Source organism: Calliphora vicina, chromosome 3 (assembly GCF_958450345.1).
Source record: "Calliphora vicina chromosome 3, idCalVici1.1, whole genome shotgun sequence".
Lineage (NCBI taxonomy): Eukaryota > Metazoa > Arthropoda > Insecta > Diptera > Calliphoridae > Calliphora > Calliphora vicina.
Window position 1 is genome coordinate 720,501 of NC_088782.1, and position 19,159 is coordinate 739,659.

Genomic DNA, 19,159 nt, shown 5'->3' on the forward strand with positions numbered 1-19,159 from the left:
TCAATAATCATGAATTATTGTGAGACAGACCTACTTGTAGTCTCAAAAATATTTCTGTTTATTGCAAAAATAAGGTTTAAAAATTTCAATTTTGATTTTATGTTCTTCAATTAATAATAATCAAAAACTTATTCAATAATAATCAAAAACTTATTCGTTAAGCATGACATTAGAGGCATTGTACCTATGTATGTAAATTAGCCCTGGCCTTAACATACTGAATTGATTTGGATAGATCTTATTTTTTTATTATCCAATATTTTGAACTTAATTACAGTGATAAAATTATAACAGAACCGAAAATTTTACAACTTTTACATGGAAATGTTTATAATATTGTCATTGTCATAAGTTGAAACTTGTAAAATTGTGTAAACAATGATAAATAATATTTTTTAAGCGTAATTGTTTTTTAATTTTACTTAGATGACATTTTTGTCTGAAATCATTCTCTCTTTGAATTTATTATAAATTTATTTTACATTAATCAAACTAAATGAAAAACTTTAAGGAAAAGATATTAAAAAAATATAAAATTTGCATTACATTTATTCATTAAAAAAATTATAAAAGTACTGTTATATTTCAAATACCAAACATTTTATACAAAATTTAAAAGTTTTAGTAAAATAAAAAAATACAAAATGAATAAAAAATTTGTACTACTTACGTCAAATCAAACCCCTTCAAAAAATCCCTATGAGATACGAACATATATGGGAGAATCACTAAGTTCGCCAGAACCGGAATGGCATACCGGCAAATGTGTTTATCAGCGTGATTGTGATGTTCCACAGAACTCGACTATAGCTAAAGTTTTAACGCTACAAGATGAAATTCGTAAACTTCATCAAAAAACTAAACAAAATATTTTCTTAAGACCATTCTGTAAGCAATGCAAATACGAAGATCACTTCACGACGTGTGTAGTACCGCAGAGAACATCCGAACAATTAAGACAGCACGCTGTAATGTGTGAAAATTGTCTTAAGGTAAAACTCGAAATGAACGAACGTGCTAGCGACGTGGGCAATTTATATTCCCATCATAAAAGTTTAATTCGACTAATAGATCCGGAGGAACAGAACGAAGATGAAGAAATGGATGACTCTGAAGGAGGCGAAGGCATTATACCCGAGCTAGCTAGCCCGGAGTGTAGCCGTGAATATATTTATGTGCCACAAAAAAAATTGGTAAGTTTTGGTGTTATAAATTAAACAAATCAAATAGATAACATGGAAAACTACCAGCCCTATTCATAATAGGAACAACCAGATCTACTTGCTATCCGATTTGTATGATACACCATCCAAAATACTCCGAATTTAATTGAGCGGAAACTCGAAAAACACACGAGTGTGGTTTTTGTTTTCACATAGATCTTTTACTAATACATTCTCAGGTCTTTGACAGGAGAATTTCCGATCTATGTGTATTTATCTATTTACGGTCATTCTCACAATGTACGATTAAAAGTTAACGTGAACTTTAACCGCAAGTTAGGCTAATTTGAATTTCACAATGTACGATTAATTCTTAATTGACACTATTTAACAACAAAGTTGCTGTTAAATATAACCGAACAAATTTCGCCGGTTAGCATCTTAATTGTAAGAAATATAATAAAAGAACATGGAAAAACATTTATATTTTTGTAATATTTAGAATTTTTAAAAGTGTAAAGCGAAGAAAAGTAAGTTTTGCACGGGGTGATCCATATACCACCCGGATATTGCACTTACAAACCAAACAACAAATGTGCACTTTTGCTTGTTGGTTTTCAGTAATTGTTGTTCAGTTTGTTCTGTAAATTTTACAGTTAGGTACCTTAATATTTTTGAGTTTTATACGTTTTTTTTATTATACCACTAAGAAAACACAAACTATTATTTTTTATGCCGTCTTTTAGACAATTTTTTATATTTCAATCTTTCATTACACTATTTTTCGTAAACAAATGTATGCATTATTGCCATACTATCTACTGAATGCTTTGGTTAAGTAATCAAATGATGGTGAAACGTAAATCGGTAACCGTTGGTTAAATGGTCCCCGTTAAACAAACCGACAGTTAGTTAATTTTCCGGTTAAAATGAAATAATCGTACATTGTGAAAATGGCCGTTAGTTGTATAAAAAACAACAACAACGCCAAAAGAAACAACACACAAAAAAAACAAAATACGCAAAGCATGCACATCCAAAAACATACGTTTTGACAAACTTATATATACCCTTCTCACGAAGGTGAAGGGTATAAAAATACAAGGTCTGGCTCATTCATTCACTCACCCACTCACTGATGAGTCAGTGAATGAGTGAGTGAGTGAATGAATGAGTCAGGCCTTGTATTTTTAAATATATAGATGTTTAATAAAAAGCCCAAAATCGATCGTATGTATACTTTTGTAACGGTGTGCATATATACGAACTGGGTTTTTTTCAAAAAATATATGGCAACACTGATTGCATGTATTTTGTTTTTGTATGAAAAGAGAGTAATATTTTACTCTCTCCTTCCGTTCTATGCGTTTATTCTATGACTTTCAGTTAGATCAAAAAGTTTTAATGCCTTTGAGGATTACCTGTATGTTTTAATGCAAATTTTAAAAGAATATTTTGTAATTTTGTAATTTAATAATTTTCTTTTTTCGATAAATATTTGTTTTCAACTGTTATTCTTTATACGAATATGAAGGTTTTTCATGTAACTGTACTTTTTTTGTAGTAATTGTACCAAAAACCTATTTTATGATTGAAAATTATACGAAAACATTTTATAGTTTTGCTATGAAATATTGAAGAATGTTAATTAAGAATTGGAGTTCTTTCATTTTTGACTAAACAAAAGTCAAATTTCATGTATGAAAAACGACAGAAAAAAACTAATTGTTTCAGATGTAACGCTAATCAACTAATTGAGTTCACGTTTAATAGACATTCTTTAGAATGTTTTTTCATATATTTACATTTAAGATGTTTCCGAAGCTGACACTTTTTCAAGTACATATTAGCTGTGATCATTAACTTTTTATAGACTTACGGCACACCAAATGAATACCAATAGAAAGCTATAATTTTTCCGATTTATATTTAGTTCTTAGGATGTGGATTGAGTATAATATTTAAAGTAATTTTTTATTTTTTGTTATTTTTTATTTTTAAATTTTTAATTTTAATTTATTGAGCTTGACTTTTAATACCGAAACTGCGACTGTGAAACTGTGTTTCATAAACAAACTAAATTAGATTAAAAAAAAAAAACACTGAACAATTTAAAAAGTCGCAGTTTCGGTATTAAGAGTAAAAAGCGATCGGGTTTGGGATAGGTATTAAATATTATGATAATGTCCCGCACAAGAAACATTTGAAATATATAAAAATCATATAACTACATTCCTCGTATGTTGATAACTCGTAAATTAATTGGTAATATTTTTTATTGAAAGGTTTTCAAATATGTATGGATTAACATAACTTGTACATCGATTTTATTTGAGATAAATTAAGAGCATTAATTATTATGAATATTTTTTCTTGTACCTCTCTAAATATCTATGTCTCTCTCATATACTATTACTTGTTTCAAAAAAAGGAAAATATTTTCAGAGTTAATTAAATGCTAGACTATCTTGGGGAATTAATCATCAGGATTTAAAATACCTTTATCTACTGTTACGTCTGATTTTACCATCCATTGTTTTTGAAATCAAAATTTTGAATTTATCTGCTGAAATAAGTTCTAAAAGAAAAAACTGAAAATCGATGAATAATTGTCGGTTTTCGGTTTTAAGACAAATATTTAAACAAAAAATCTGCTTGTGACTCAAAAGATGTTTTTAAAAATTTAAAATTTTTGTTTGGAATTTGCAGAATATTTTCTTAGAGTAGGATTATTTTATTGTATTAATATTAAACGGCCATTAACCATCAAACAAATTTGAGCAAGAACATTTATAAAATGATTTCTAGTCTTCAACAATAAGTAGATTTAGATAAATAATGGATTCATTTTGTATGGTGTAGAAATAAATTTAATTTATTATCCTTTTTCATATATTTATTCTTAGATTAAAGTAAATAAATTCATTTCAATAATATACTGAAAAATTTAGGTGACTCTTAAAAGTATGTAAATTAATAACTGACTTCATAAATACAGCTTAAAACTATTGAAATAAATACATATTTATAAGAACGCTTAAGTACGTTTGCATGTAATTGATAAAAAAAACTTAAATTTAAAGGATTGCTTTCAAGTTATTCAATCAAAACGATATCATCAATGTCCGGATAGATATTATCACCATTTGTGTCTAAATCTGCCGCGTTTATATCATTGGTAACGGATGTCGCCAGCGACAATTGTTTGTAGGCACCTTCGTCGGCTTGAGTTTTCATATGAACACCCAGTTGGGAGATTAATTCCAAAGCTTTGACGTCCGAATTAAGTAAGGCAAATTGGTGTATAACAGCTAAATGTGGAAAGATGCTGTGCAGCAGAGCAGCGGAACCCGCATTCATACGATAATCTTGAGCGACCGTGAGATCAGTTTTTTTCAAATCCTCAGTTGTAGGGGAGAAATTTGCGGGTATTGGTAGAATTGCTTCCTTGGTTTTAATTTCAACCACTTCAACATCGTCGTTGTCGTTGTTAACCGGATTCTTATTGTTCTCTTTACTGTCGTTCATATCGTCATCATCATCTTCATCCGATATTTCAAAGTCATCGTTACTATTATCATCGTTTATGATGACTGGAACTTCAGTTCGTTTCATTTCACTAACAACTGCCACTGCAGCATCATCCTCCTTGGCCGAAGAAGTAATGGCAGATATTTCCTTTTGCATGAAACTTGGCAGAGAATCCTTAAATTCAATGATAATATCCTCAACAGACAATTCGCCTTCGACGGTATTTGGTCCCGTGCCAGATCCCAAATCTTCATCGTTATACTTGTATTTACCGCGAAAACGATTCAGCCAACGATAGGAAGGACGAAAAGCGGGCAGATTTAGAATAGCAGCCATTTTAACGGCCGTCTCTTTAAGTGTTTCATTTGTGATACTTTTACGCAAACGCATTTGACGACATCTCTCCACCCATTGATGCAAAATGAAACTAATGGCGCTCATTTCAAATTTACGTCTCTTGCGTGTCATCTCTTCGATTATAATCGAAGCGTCTGCTTCACTTAGAGTGGCCAGCTGCTGTAAAAGTTCCTGTTTGCGCTCCAATATGCGGCGAATTTGGGTGGCGCAACAGTGAAACATTTTGGCCAAACTGTTGCGTGATATATTGGTCTCATCGTAATAACGTATGACGGCAATTTTCTCATAAAATGTAAGAATATTACGTTCGTTGCGTCTTTTTGGCTGAAATAGGAAGAGAATACAACAATTAGTAAGAGAAAGAATATACAAATATTTTCCAAAAATAAGCTCTTCAACTAACTACTTAAATACACAATTCCTTTGTTCAATGTAATTTCATATTAGATCAAAAGTTATAGCAAAAAATCAAAAATAACATTTTGTTGAAGCAAACTTGTTGTCTTCAGACTCATATTAACCCTTTGACGACCACGGGGACACCGGTGTCTCAACACAAAAATATTGAATAACTAAATAATGAAAAAAAGAATGGGTTCCATTTTATTTTTATTTAAAACTAGTTGACCGCCCCGGCTTCGCCCGGTAGCATTTACTAATGTTAGTTCGTCAAGTTTCTCCAACCCTGCCTGTTCTTATTTATTTGCAAATAAACTATCTAAATTTGTGCTGCATTCTTTAGGGGCTTTTTATTACAGTTGACTGGACTCAAAAAAACCGGTTTTAGCCGTAATTTTTTATTATTTTTTTTACAAACCAAATCGCTCCAGCCGTTCTCACGTAGAGATAGGTAGATGGAACCCATTCGTAAACTTATTAATGTGTTTAGATTAAAACAAGTTCGGTTACAGCATTTATTTTTTTATCGTCTATGAAAATTGACAGTATTATTGTTACTTTTTTCAAGAATTGTTCAAAAAATAATCTTCTGGTTGTGAAAGGGTTAAAGGGTTGGAAATTGGTTAAAATAACTTATTCCATTAAATATTCATTCATAATTCCTTGTTCTAATTTGTATGTATGTATGTCATTTCATTTGTGCAGGTATGTGTTACTTCCAATATACATACATATATGGCCAGTGTGACACAAGTATGAAATACGTCATTTAGGGTTAATTTTGTGTTATAAAAGAGAGTGGTGAGTGGCCCAGACTAGATACATACATACTAGGGTATTCAATTAATCGGGTCTCTGGTTTAATCGGTTAATCGAGCAAATAATTAATCGAGGTTTAGATTTATTCGGTTAATAATCGGTTAATTTAAAATTATTCGATTAACCGAATAATTAATATTTTCATTTTAAATTGAAAATACAACAACGAATTTGTGTACAAAAACATAAAAAACAGCAAATAAGGTATTTGAGATCATTTTTGTAAACATATCGCCTATTTGCTGCAACAACGTCATAACTCAAAATCCGTGTTTTATGAACTGAGTAATACAAAAAATGCGCTGATCTATAATCTTTCATATAGTTTTCAAAAAAGTCAATTATTTTTTGTGTGAGAGTGTTTTTTTTTTGTTGTAAACTTCAAAATTAAAATTCATGTTTTCTCGTATATTTCATAAGTAAAAATTTGGGTTAAATACAGATTAGAAAGATATTAACATCTACTATATATATTTCTGAAATCGCATGATTTGTTGAAAATTTATATAAGAAATAGTAAAATGTCATAAAATATTCAAAGACATTTTTTGGAAACGACTTTTTTTTAATTATTACGTTGTTGCAGCAAATGAGCGATATGTGTGTTTTTTGGGGTTTTAGTGAGATCTTCTGAAATAATCTTTTATAAAAAGAATATAATTTAAACGATTTTTTTCTTCAGATTTAATAAAACTTTTCTTAGAAAAAACTCTCTCGCTGATTGTATATGTTGGAGAAATCAAAAGCATGAATATTCCTTTTTGGATTGTTTTAGATTTTGATTAATTTAATAGATTCGATTAGTTATGATAAAAGACTCAATTCAAAAAAGTTTAGTCTATACATGTAAATACAAAGTTTCAAATACATGTAAATTAAATATGTCAGTTGTTATATATACTCACTAATCATGTTTATTGGATGTTCAAAAAATATCTAATTTTAATTTGTATTTGAATTGAAACGGAAAAATAAATACAAAAAAAAATGTTTAAAGTGCAAAAAAGAAGGAATTTCGGTTAATCGGTTAATCGGTTAATCGACACAAATTAATCGGTTTATTTGTTATTTGAAAATCGGCCATTTCAAATTATTCGAACAGTTAACCGTCCAAAATTAATCGGTTAACCGATTAACGGTTAATCGATTGAATACCCTAATACATACATATGTAGGTGACGGCATAAAACCATAGTAATACCAATAACGTGCATATACACATGTCACTACCATTACAATACTAAATATATAGATTTTGTAGTAAAACAAGCACATGCAGCGCAATGATATGTTATTCCAATAAAGCCCAACTCAGTCACATAATTATTGCTTACTTAGCTTCTTGTATTTAGCCAAAGAAACAAAATACGATTGAAATTTTAAATGATGATGAATCAACTATAGACATACATACATACAGTGGTGACCTTATAATTAGAAACGATGTTTTAAGAAAATAAAACGGAGTGCAATTTCTTTCAAGACCCACACTATCAATTATAAGTACAGTTACTTAACGGCTAGACAATTAACATTATTGTCGATGCAAAAAAACGTGGAGTTCAGTTTAGTTATTAAAAAAAATTAAGATTATTTCCCAAGTAGTTGCTTTTAACTGGCCACTTAATTAGAAACGTGCAGTGTTCGCTTTAATTTCTGAACTTATCGTATTTTTAGTGACAACGTAAGTGTAATTTGGAAAGCAATAGAGAGTTTGTTGTTGAAAAACTGAAGGCTATCGTATAAACGTTTGTTTACTCAAAAAAAACTGTATTTGGTGCAATTCACTTGTATAATAATTCAAAGGAGTTTGAAACCATAGACAGGACGCCTAGGGCACGTAAGACCACCCCGACAGAAGATAGTATTATTTGTAGTGCCATTAATCCATTATTGTCTTCGCACGGATTAAATGCAGAAATATTCGCACTTACAATAAGAAAGCGCTTGCAAGAGTCAGGACTGCGTTCTCTGGAGCCATGAATCTAAGTTAAACTGTTGCAATCTGACGCCAGGTAAACTGAGAAAACGGTAAAACACGCTTTTGCTGCAAAGTCGTATACGTACCATGTCTATGTGTGTTTTCAAGTACACTTGAATAATAGACAAAACTAATTTGTAGAAACACTGGAGTTCTCCAAAATTATATGTCCGAAAAATAAAAATATTAATGTACAGTCGCAAGAACTTATTTGTTTGTCATATTTTGGCGAATAAGTCCAATTTCTTAACTGTTATGAATTTCAAAGGTAAATTTTGCAAATATTTGGAATTCCGAATAAAAAGATAACGAAATACTAAATATTTTGTGGGTCGGCTTTTATGAAACTTGAGAAAAATCGTGATACTAAAACCTATATTGATTTAACATCAAACGTATCTCCAGAATCTTATTTGTGAAACTAAATTACATAGAGAATAGACATAGAGCGGAAACTCTCATGTCATAGACCTAACTCAGTTGTCAGAAACCTAAGTGGTGAGAATGTATTAGTAGAGTTTTTGTTTGAGTTTTTTTTTTCTAGTTTCCGCTCTGTGTTTCTCTATGCAAATAACTTTTATTTCCTAAGCTAAAAAAAAAACTCAAAAAATAACTTTTTTTCTAAGCAAAAAAAAAAAAAATAGAAAATAATGTTTAAAGTTGAGTTTTTTAATATACGGTAGTACTTGCAACAAGTATCATGTTGGTTATGGATACAGCACTTCTCTTTCAGTATGATTTTTTTTACTGCGAACTTAAAAAGCATGGGATTTCCAGGAACAAAAATGTATATTTTCGAATACTGGCAAACGAATCCGCATACCACCTGCTTATATGCTATGTAGAGTCAAATACATATGTACTTAAATTTAAATTGTATTTACTAAATACTAAAGTTTATTGTGTAATGTACAATTGTTATTGTGTTATTATTGACTGTGTACAATCGTACATAACTATTATGTGCTTTAAGAGCATTATTGGGTTTCGTGTTCTTCCAAGCGTTACCTTACAACAAATACATCGTGTATTTATGTCGGTATGTGTGTGTTCGTTGTTGGTATTGCATCTCTGTACTAAAAATACATATACCCAGTTGGCCACATAGTCGTCCTAGACGACTTATCTAAGACATGTCTTAATGCCTTGAATGTTGACGTAAAGATGTGGTCTTCTGTTAACTTATAGCCGAATTTTTCATTGTTATTGTGTGAACGACAAACTGAGCGATATTTGTTGGAAAAATTCGTTGACGATTTGTTCTGGCTGTCCCTCATATATCGTCGATGAATATACATTGTCGTGCACCTATCATTGACGATATATTGAAGACGGGGCCAACTGGGTAATATTGTATGTTTAGTACACTAATAGTTAGTGTATCAAACATCTATCGTATGTATTTGTTCTTATTTCGTATTGATATTAGTATGTATAAAATACTATTGATCTTACGTAGTAAAGTCGACTAGTAACTTGAATAAATTTTTGTTATAACGACTACTCATGGACTTATGTTATACTTAGTAAATTCATTCAATATACAGTGGATGACAAAACAATTGAAAGTTTTTCAAATACATACATTAACTAAGTAATAAATCAAAATCCAAAATTTTATATACTTTCACATACATATATTAACCAAAACAAGTAAAGCTGAATTCACCCAGGAGTTTCTGAAACATTTTTTGTTCGGAACAATTTTTTTTTATATGTAGTTTGAAGTCTCTCTCAAAAATAGAACGTCAAACTACATAAAAAAAATTTTTCTTTTTTTTGGTGAAAAAAAAATACGGCTTAAAATTTTTTTTCCGATTTTGACCCATTGTAGGTCCAACTTACTATGGTCTTATATACATCGTTGCAAAGGTCTTTGAAATATCTATCATTAGCAGGGAATCCAAAATATGCAAATGCATGTTTTTTCTGGTGAGTCTAATGAGCACATGGATAAGATATTTACACGTTTCAGAAATATTTAAGAATTTTGGCATCGATTTGTTATTGCATATTTTTGCATATTTTACCCTTAAATGCATATTTTTGCATATATTCGTTTTAAGAGCATATTTATGTCATATTTTTGCGTTTTTAGAGCATATTTTACTGTTTAATAGCATATTTTGACTTTATTAAAAACAAATTTTGTCTTACTTATTTTTCGCTGTTCTGTTACAGGATTTTACTTCCTTTGTTTAAAATTCAAAAATAGATGGCTTTTTTTAATATAAAATAAGCACAATTTTCATAATAGCGCCATCTAAATATCAAATTTTAGTTCTAATTCAAACTTAACCGTTGTAAGTGTTAAAGAAATATTGTCTTTTAAATTTCCTCCTGTAACATCAGTTGATGTCGAAAGAACATTTTCTATGTATAAAAATGTTTTCAGATCCAATTGTAATTTATTGCAATAGTAACCTTAGTAGAAGAAGTGACTTTATATTTATATAAAATACCTTTATATTTATATAAAATAGCTTAAGTTCCTATTGTTATACCCTACACCACCATAGTGGGGAGGGTATTATGCATTTGTGCAGATGTTTGTAACGCCCAAAAATATTAGTCTAACACCCACCTTAAAGTATACCGAGCGACTTAGAATCAATTTCTGAGACGATTAAACGATGTCAGTCCGTCCGTCTGGTTGGCTGGCTGTCCATGCAAACTTCATAGCTCCCATATAAGGCCCACTTCCGAAAATCACTCACGAATATAAATTATTGATATTTTTACTCATTTACTTGATGTATGTTTTATTATATTTTTTGTTAGACATGTTTTAGTTCATGTTATTTTTGTTTATTTTTTAAATAAAAGTATATTTTTTGGTTAAAAATTATGTAAAAGTTTGTTTTTTTAAGAGCATATTTTTTTAAATTTTAAGAGCATATTTTAAAGTTTTTACTGCATATTTCCTGATCATTAGATATCCATATTGTCTATATTAATGACTTCGTAATCCAGTAGCTCGTTTCTGTATTTCTCGCATCGGAAAACTTCTCACATGAAGTGTGAAACAAAAAATTCCATCGTTTCTCGATGTGCGAGAAAAAAGTGTTTCTGTATTTGAATGCGAAAACAGACAACACAGATTCTGTTCTTACTGGAATATTTCCAGTAATTAAGTGTCAAATGCAAGACAAACGTCAACGAAAGAAAGAAATTATAATAAAACGAAAACAGTGAAAGGCTAAAAAAAATTAAAATGCCAAAATATAACAATTGTGTTTTATTGATTGTCATCATTTAAATATAAAACAAAAAGTATAGTGTGGCGCTTGTAACTGCTGAATTTAAAAAAATAATTTTGAAACACATTTTTGTGTACTTACATACTTACATTTTCGGCTGATTTGGGTTCCATATTTATACATACGAAGTTAAAATATCTGTATTTTTTAAAATTTAGTTTTTCTCACACCAATTTCAAATGTGACTTGTTTTGACAGTTCTTGTGAGAAACTTTTCGCAAAATATTGTTACAGAAACACTTTTTCTCACATCCTTCCAATAATTGCTGTAAAATTATTCAAATGACATATAATTCTCGCAAACTCAAGATCCAGAAACACTTGTGCGAGAAAAAACACATTTTATTTCATTTTTACTGTTTTTGTTGCAATTCAATCGTTTCATGCGGAAAGTTTTTCGATTCGAGAAATACAGAAACGGGCTACAGATATACGTTAAAAATAGGTCAAAAATCGAGGTTGTCCTGGGGGGTTACTCTCTATTGCGATGCGAAAGAAAAACTGAACCATTGGTACCCTTTACTCCGTTTTCGCATCGCAAACAAATGTGTTTAAAATGTTTTTATTTACAAGTTTTGACATTTCCTTTCGCTATTGTTTATTTTGTGGTACCAGTGTTGCTTATTTTTCAACTTATTTTGCGAAAGCGTTTGCGTAGATGATACATACTACGTTTATACGCACGGCTTATTCGCAAATAAAAATATTGCATTTAGAAAAATTTGCCGCATAAACAGTGAATTAATTTTTTATTTGTGAATAGCTAACTCACGAAAACAATTCCTGATTAACGACACTATTTGCAAATAAGATTTTAAGCATTGAAGTTTACCATCCGGCATCACATAAAAACATAAATTTTCCGACTTATAAACAGTGAGTTAGTTAATTGCAAATAATTTTTATTTGCGAATAGGCTAAGTATAAACGTAGTAACATAGTACTAAATTGTATTCTTATCGCATTTACCTTTCGCATCGCAATACAGAGTAACCCCCCTGGTTTTTTCCTCATATCTCAGCCATGTGTGGACCGATTTTGCTGATTTTAAATAGCAAAATTCTCGAAAGCATGTCTGACAGAATTATTGAAGATTTGGATCCCGAAGATATCTGGGATCTTCAGAAAATAGATTTTAACAGACAGACGGACATGGCTTAATCGATTCCGCTATCTATAAGGATCCAGAATATATATACTTTATAGGGTCGGAAATGAAAAATGTAGAAATTACAAACGGAATGACAAACTTATATATACCCTTCTTACTTCTACCTTCGAAGGTGAAGGGTATAAAAATATGAGAACATTATTAATCGAATTCTGAAAATAGAAAACCGATAAAGCAATCGTTGTATAATTTTGATGCCGTCGTATTGTACCACGCGCTTTAAACATCGTGTATAATGAATCTGTGTCCGATTCCAGTAATAGTATCTTTATGATATGAATTGGCCACTGCCAAATTTGACTGTCTTATTTATGCATTTGTGGTCCAGTATTTTACCCTTGACCGTCTTACAAATATTCTCCCACTAAGAAGGGACTTATAGGTACTTTTTCTTAATACTTTTCATTTAAAATGAAATTTTGGTTTGAAAATATAAGAGATCACAGATAATTGTCCTTTTTTCAATTAATAACGCTATTTAGCGAAGGTTAGCAAATTTAATATGTTTTAATTTAAATAAAAGTTAATTTGAATAGGAAAATAGTTTAAACATTTTTTTCTTGTATTGTCACTCACTGTATGTGTGTATTTTCCCCCTCTATTCCCACTACATACAAACATACATACATACATACATACATACATACATACATACATACATACATACATACATACATACATACATACATACATACATACATACATACATACATACATACATACATACATACATACATACATACATACATACATACATACATACATACATACATACATACATACATACATACATATGTATAATTATATTTGCAACATGCACAAGTGTGTGTTAACTTTAATTCATTTGTAATCTTTTACAATAGTTTTTTTTTTGTAGTCGTATGTGTGCTTCCGTGTTTTTCCTCTCTACTTGTTATTGTTAGTAACATGGCATTAGAATGTTTGCATATTATGGTATCCGTGTATTAATGATATGTCGTGTATATGAATATTTATATCTATATATATACGAAGGGTGGCTGAAAAGTCCTTCTACCATAATTAGAATACATATCGCTCATTTGCTGCAACAACGTTATAACTCAAAATCCGTGTTTTTTGAACTGAGCAGTGTTGCCATTTAAGAAATGAAGAAAAGCGCCAAGTTTATAGTAAAAACGGGTAAAAAGGGTAAAATAATTACGAAAAAAGGGTAAAAAGCGCCAAGAGAAAAAATAAAATTTTTACAAAAATTTTGAAAACGTATTCTTTCTCTATGCTAATAACATCTTAAAAAAGGGTAAAATGGTAAATTTGGCATTCAAAACAAGGATAAAAAAATTTAAAAAACAGGTTAAAATTTAGGAGAAAATCATGGTAGAACTCATGATACAATAACTGTAGAAGGTAGAATCACTAGGGAGAGTTTTCAATATTTAGCCCTATAACGTCAAACTTTGATTTTGATTTTTTTCATATTTTTTTATATTTTCTTTTGTTTGACGTTACAAGAATTGTGTAATTGAGAATTTATTTTCTACTGAGTGTACCTTATATTGTTGTGTTATGGTAGAACTAACAAAGTACAATTATTAGATAGTATGTTCTCAGTTATACATTTCCTATAAAGTCAAACAAAAGAAAATGTATAAAAAAATAATTGAATTTAAATTTTTATTACAAAAACTTAAATTTCAACCATAAATTCATTAATAATTGAAGAAAGAGTATATTTTTTAAATAAGTGTATACTATTCAATTAAAACGTTAAAAATTTATAAAATATCGCGACAACAAATTAAAAAAATTTAAGTGATTAATGTGCTGTTTTTCTATAGCGAACGAGTACTTTGAGTGGAAATTTAACATGTGTTTTGTTATTGTAACAAAAACAAAATACATGTAAAACGTCCACTCAAAGCACTAGTTCGCTTTAGGAAAACAGCACATAACTACATAGTTTGACGTTTTAGCGGTGAACAATGGAAACTCTCTCTAATAATTGTACATGGTAACTGATTGTACCATGCATGGGAGTAAACAAAAATTTAAAATAAAAATTTAATAAGGATAACTTTTTATAAAAAAAACAACTTCATTTTCAAATACATCTGTTTCATAATCATCAGCATCATCGGGCCACAAAACATTTTTAATGAAATATTAATGTTTTAAAAGTTTGATTTGTTTCAAAATCACATGGTTGTAACAAAAAGCACCAAAAACGCCACAAAATATGAAAAAAGCGTAAAAAATACCCTTTTTTAAAAAAGGCTACTTTTTTCATGGGTCCTACTTATAAATGTACTTACATTCAGCTCAGTTATAAGTACATAGTTACATTCACAACAAGAATATGAAGCTAAAAAAAAAACAGAAAAAATGCCGCCTTGAGTGGGAATCGAACAGACAAATTATTTGCTTGTGTTTGATAGTCTAGCTGCTAACTCACTGCTCCATGTACGAGTTATTTTATCGTAAATTAACGATGGTTTTAACATAAACATATAAATTAAAATTAATGGCTTTGACTGGTTTCGAACCACTAACGTCTCGTTTTTCAGTCAAACACCCTAGATAGCTGTGCTAAATGCAAAATTTCATTACCAAATAAGTATCTACTCTACTAAATAAAAAAATGTGCTGGGTAACCACCACTCAGTACAAAATAATGTATGTGGTAACTAGTTTGAGAAAATAAAAAATAAATTGTGTAAGTTTTTTCCAAAAAAAAATTTAAAACAAAACAATTTTTTATTTTACTAGGTAAAAAGAAAAAAATATTTTCTCTTGAAATGCCTTCTAGATTTAATTTGTTTTCCCGAAAATGGAAATTTAAGAAGTGCTTTTGAGATGGCACTCGAATGTTTTGTACATGTTTACATTTTAGTAGTATACATATGTGTAGGTATGTAGTTATGTATTACTCCATAGATGCCAATTGTGTGACGACGATGACTTTATTATATCTATACATCCCTTTAGTTTGAACTAAACTTGTAGTTTATTGCTCGCTCTTAGAAAATAGTAAAGGCGAAAATGGAACGAATGTGAACTTATTGTATAAAATAGTCTTTGTTTTCTTGTATGTAGTTAGTTATCCATAGATTAGTTTGAAGTTGTGTTTATTACAATATCATTTGTTTAGTTTTCAATATTATTTTCAACATTCGGCTATGTTTTCTTTTATTTTGTATATGTATGTATTTGTGCGTCTTAACAATCATGCTTTTGTATGGCTGTATTTTATTTATTATTTGAATCAACAACGACTGTGTCATTATGGCTGCTTTATACACTTGTTATTGATTTGTATGTTTCTTCATTCTAAGGGTTAATGATTAAACATTAACTATAATACACACACATACATCCATATATCCTAAACAAACACACACACTTACATCAGCGTTTCAATGTTGTATAAGTTGTTGTGCTTCGACTGACCTTTCCGAATAAGCTAAGGGATAGTACTTAGTTGACGTTTTTCTTAAACAAAATTCAAGCACTTGAACATTTTGTTGGAATTTGGCTTGAATGCAAATATAAATACATACATATGTTTTAAACTTGAAAAATGTTTGAAAAAATTTTATATTTTTCAAACTAAAAACATATGGGCTTGAAGTTATGTTTCCTTTTTACTTTAGAATGCTATTGAAATAATGTGTAATCCGACTGTAATTCAATTGCTTGGCTATAATTCAAGGCTTGAATTAAAATAGCTTTCAACTTGAATTCCAGCAAAAATGCTTATTGAGCTACATCTGTGTTCAAAATAATAGCACCATCACATTCAAATTGTTATAATACTGTTACGAAATTGTACTTGAATTCAAATATAACGATTTTAAGGGCTGATTTAAAAGTAGCATAATGCTTTCAAATAACAGTACTGTAATTGCAAACTGTAACATATCTGTGGGCATTATTAAATAAAAGCTTTCAGTTGACCATTGATCGTAAGTTGGCAACGCTGTTTGAATTCGAATATTCAGTTAAAGAACATTGTAGAAAGTACACCACAGATGGCGTATGATCTAGAATATTCGAACTTTGACAGTTAAAGAGCAATCTAGAGTGAAGATGGCAGTGTTATAAATAGTGACAGAGGTTGCAGTCGTGATTGAGTTTATCAGAGACGCTTTTCGAATAAACACCAACTAAGTGCCTTAAAGTGAGTTGTGTTTTTCAAGTAAATTCGTGTACATTATAAATTGTGTCTGTATTTCTGGGAATTTATAAACGTGTATAAAAAACATTGAGTGGCTATTTAATTCTGTGGTTGTTTTACATTTTAAATAAAGAGTTGTTACAATTTTTAAACTACTAAACCTCTTTTATTTGCAATCAAAAGTATCCGGTTTATTTAAAGGAAATAAACTAACGTTTTGAAAAGGTTAAAACGTAACAATACGTAGAAACTGTTAAATTTATTTTTGTTGTGTTTTTATGAATACATACTTAATCCTCTAATCTTTCAACAGTAATACAATTTTTTGAAAATTATATGCATTTTATTATTATTACTATTTTGAATTATTTAACTAAAACTCTTTCCTTACTTGTATGTTGAAGAATGATAAGTATGATTTTTAATTTTTTTCTGAATCCAGAAATTATATTTTTTTTTAAAAAAATTTAAATAGTCTATAATATTGCTAAAAAAAACTTGTAACAATGTTGAAATGGTTGCTGTAAACATACACAACTATATTTTTTCTCTGCGTGTAACTACCATAAAGATTAGAGTATCCAAAACCGAAAACCGGTCAACCGGTTTTTTCATCTATGTAAACTCCACCGGATTCAGTTTTTTGACAAACCGGTTTTAATGAAATATATTTTCTGAACCATTTTTAAAAATATTGATTTATTTTATAGAAAATTATAGCATTTCACAATATTTCGTAAAGGATATATAATAATTGCAAAAAGATAGAGCCTTAAGAATTCAAAAATGCAAAATTTTCGAAGATTTAGTACATTATTCTTAACACATTTCCTAATAGCGTCCACAAATAAAAATAAATTTAAGGAGACCTTTTTCATATTAAATAAATAAAAGTTTAACATAAACCGGTAAACCGGTTTTTTTGAAGACAAAAACCGAAACTGTTTAACCGGTTTTTTTAAAGGAAATAATCAAAACCGGATTTTTCAAAAACACACTTATTCGGTTATTTCGGAAACCGGTTTTCCAAATTTGCCGGTTTTTTGGACACTCTAATAAAGATGTTGGTAAAGAATGTGAAGTATTTACATAATATGTAAGTAGTTGTGATTTAGTTAAAAATTTTAGTTCTTACCTTTTTTGCGGGCGATAATCCTGCATCTGTTGATCCATTCGAATTTGCACCTGATGAACGTCTTGATAATGTAGCCATTTTCATTATAGGGAAAACAACTCTTTCTCTTCCAATAAAATCTGTTGGTACCTACTATGTGTAATTATGTATGTATATAAATTGTTCAAAATTAGAGATGTGATGAAATTATTCCTCCTCCTTTTCAGAAATGATAAACACACACTTGCAGCATTTAATATGCCAACTTTGTAAAGTAAAAAATATGCCTTTTTATTGCATTATGTATTTCGATTTGAAAATGTCAAAACTTTACACACACACGTACATTTAGTACACGTAATAATTGATGTGCCAATGTATTGGTGGAGCGAGAGTGTATTAGTGCAATAAAAAAAAATTCAAATTTGAGGTTATGTGTTTGTTATTAGTAAGGAGATGGATGGATGTGTTGTTGATGCCATAACAACAAAACACTTGGTTTGAAATATTATTTGTGTTATTACGTTGTTTGTTTTCGCATTTCTTGCACATCTAATTTTGTTTTTGTTTGGTTCTTATCCAGCTTTATTTAAACGCAAATTATTTGAGATTTTAAAAACATTAATTCTTTTAGTTCAGTAGTAGTAAATGAGCTGTGAAGTTTTTGTTTTAAACTAAATTCGACTTTGCAATAAAGGTAGTGAGTGAACGAACACAATAGTTTTTGTTTAGTAAAACGTTCTCACTGTTTTTCTTTTTGCTTGTTTTTTAGTCTTTCTTTTTTCCTTCTGTTTTTTGTATTTCTCGTGTGTGGTGTTTATGTGCTGAGTAACACTTTAATACTAATGCTTCGCTAGTACACGTTTGCCATATGGAATAAAAACGGTATAATACGAGTATTTGTATGAGTGTGTTGTTGCTGTAGTAGCATTCGTCGTCGTTGTTGTTTTTTGTTGTTTGTTTTTATTTTCATTTCATATTGCCTAGTTGTTCTTGCTGTTGTTGCCAGAGTATACAATTTGCGTGTGACTGAGTGAGTGTGTGTATGTATGGATAATGTACATATATTCATACATATCTACTTATATACTTTAGGAGAGTGTCTGCTGTTGTTGTTGTTGATACAAAATGTACTTAATATCAAACAAACCCATCGACAAATGAATTTAATTATTCTCACATGTACACGAAAAGAACACAGCACAAGGTAT

At 29.6% G+C, this 19,159-nt stretch overlaps 2 protein-coding genes across 2 annotated transcripts in view; one reads left to right on the plus strand and one right to left on the minus strand.

Annotated features, from left to right (window-relative positions):
- The first annotated feature begins 497 nt into the window (after positions 1 to 497).
- LOC135955193 (uncharacterized) overlaps positions 498 to 19,159 on the plus strand; it is a 66,114-nt gene continuing 47,452 nt past the window's right edge. Inside the window, exon 1 of the mRNA XM_065505517.1 lies at positions 498 to 1,193. Within this exon, the coding sequence (XP_065361589.1) occupies positions 645 to 1,193 (549 nt within the window). The 5' untranslated portion in view covers positions 498 to 644. The remainder of the gene's footprint in view (positions 1,194 to 19,159) is intronic.
- Positions 4,011 to 18,129, minus strand: ebd2 (earthbound 2). The gene is made up of 2 exons (XM_065504736.1): positions 17,970 to 18,129; positions 4,011 to 5,375 (listed from the first exon to the last, which is right to left on the minus strand). Exons 1-2 carry the CDS (start codon positions 18,051 to 18,053, stop codon positions 4,260 to 4,262), a joined length of 1,200 nt encoding a protein of 399 aa, XP_065360808.1. The 5' UTR covers positions 18,054 to 18,129; the 3' UTR covers positions 4,011 to 4,259.